This window comes from Triticum urartu, chromosome 3A, assembly GCF_056163025.1.
Source record: "Triticum urartu cultivar PI428250 chromosome 3A, HENAU_Tu73, whole genome shotgun sequence".
NCBI lineage: Eukaryota > Viridiplantae > Streptophyta > Magnoliopsida > Poales > Poaceae > Triticum > Triticum urartu.
Genome location: NC_141875.1, coordinates 241,440,826 through 241,442,786, shown reverse-complemented (window position 1 = coordinate 241,442,786; position 1,961 = coordinate 241,440,826). Strand labels below are relative to the sequence as shown.

The window sequence follows — 1,961 nt, the reverse complement described above, 5'->3', positions numbered from 1 at the left end:
GTTCGGAAACAAGAAAACCGAAGAACTTTCCGCCTGGGACTTCGAATGTGCATTTTGAAGGATTGAGCTTGATGTCAAATCTTCTTAAGTTGGCGAATGTTTCGGCAAGGTCAGTCAACAGGTCAGAACCTTTACGTGACTTGACCACGAAATCATCCATCTATGCTTCCACATTCTGGTTGATTTGAGTGAGCAGGCACTTCCAAATCATGCGCATGAATGTGTTGCCAACATTCTTAAGACCGAAGGGCATGGTGACATAACAAAAGCACCCAAAAGGGGTGATGAATGTTGTTTTTATATCATCGGGTCCATACACTCGGATCTGATGGTACCCGGAATACGCATCCAAAAAGGACAAACACGCACACCCCGCAGTTGAGTCGAAGATCTGGTCGATGCGGGGGAGAGGGAAGTGATCTTTTGGGCGGGCCCGATTGATGTGCTTGAAATCGATGCACATACGAAGTGAATCATCCTTCTTGGGGACCATGACAACATTGACGAGCCACTCGGAGTGGTATATCTCACGGGTGAACTTTTCTGCCAGGAACCGAGCCAGCTCTTCGCCAATTGCTTTCCTCTTCTCCACAAAAAACCAACGGAGATGTTCTTAGACAGGTTTTACTTTCGTGTCAACTCGCAAACAGTGGTCAGCCAGATCCCTGGGTACACCTGGCATGTCAGATGGCTTCCATGCAAAGATGTCTCAGTTCTCACAGAGGAACTGGATGAGCACTTCTTCCTATTTGCTGTCGAGTGTTGTCGAGATGTGGGTCGGAGCGACATTGGGATCAGTCGGGTGAATATGAACAGGCTTTGTCTTACCGGCCGACTGAAAATCGGACTCTAAAGCAGGTTTCTTGGCTCACAGCAAATCACTCAGATCTGCATTTTTGTCATATTCTTCCATCTCAACTACTGCCATCTGCTCATCGGCAATTTTTGAACCCTTTTGGAGGCACTCTTTCGCTCTTTGCTGATTCCCTGTGACTGTGATCACACCTCTGGGATCAAGCATCTTCAGCTTGAGGTATACATACCATGGTCGGGCCATGAAACGGGCATATGCAGGTCGACCCAGAATTGCATGGTAGGCACTCTGAAAATCCACCACCCCAAATGTCAACTTCTCATTGTGGTAATTCTTTGAATCACCAAAAACCACATCAAGAGTAATCTGACTGAGTGAGTCTGCTTTCTTTCCTGGGATGACTCCATGAAACCGCATATTACTCTCACTGAGCTTGGACATCGGAATGCCCATCCCTCTGAGGATCTCAGTGTCAGTGTCAAAACTAGCGGATCTCGGGTAGGGGGTCCCAAACTGTGCGTCTAAGGTTGATGGTAACAGGAGACAAGGGACACGATGTTTACCCAGGTTCGGGCGCTCTCTATGGAGGTAATACCCTACATCCTGCTTGATTGATATTGATGAGTATGAGTATTACAAGAGTTGATCTACCACGAGATCGTAATGGCTAAACCCTAGAAGTCTAGCATGTATGACTACGTATTGAGTATATGCTTTCCGGACTATACCATCCGGTTTATATAGACACTGAAGGGATCTAGGGTTACATAGAGTCGGCTACATAAGATGGAATCTTCATAGTTGTTTGCCAAGCTTGCCTTCCACGCCAAGGAGAGTCCCATCCAGACACGGGTACAATCTTCGGTCTTCATATCTTCACAGCCCATCAGTCCGGCCCATAGATAACAAGTCGGACGCCCGAGGACCCCTTAGTCCAGGACTCCCTCAGTAGCCCCTGAACTTGGCTTCAATGACAAGGTATCTGGCGCGTAGTGCTGTCTTCGGCATTGCAAGGTGGGTTCCTCCTTCCAAACTCCCGAATAGTCTCCAGACGAATTGATCGTGTCCGGACCTGTAACACACATCACACAATACTGTAGAGAGAATATAATGTGACGTCACGCCTGTCCGGTCCGTTTTCGCCCCT

The 1,961-nt window shown here is 47.8% G+C and overlaps 1 protein-coding gene across 1 annotated transcript; it reads right to left on the bottom strand.

Annotated features, from left to right (window-relative positions):
* Positions 1-868: 868 nt before the first annotated feature.
* Positions 869-1,267, bottom strand: LOC147979338 (uncharacterized). Its single transcript, XM_087515161.1, has one exon. The coding sequence runs from the start codon at positions 1,265-1,267 to the stop codon at positions 869-871; it is 399 nt and encodes a 132-aa protein (XP_087371287.1).
* Positions 1,268-1,961: the final 694 nt, after the last annotated feature.

What these genes read in the sequence shown, in the direction of transcription:
- LOC147979338 (XM_087515161.1), bottom strand. Translation starts at nt 1,267, where the DNA reads ATGGGCATTCCGATGTCCAAGCTCAGTGAGAGTAATATGCGGTTTCAT.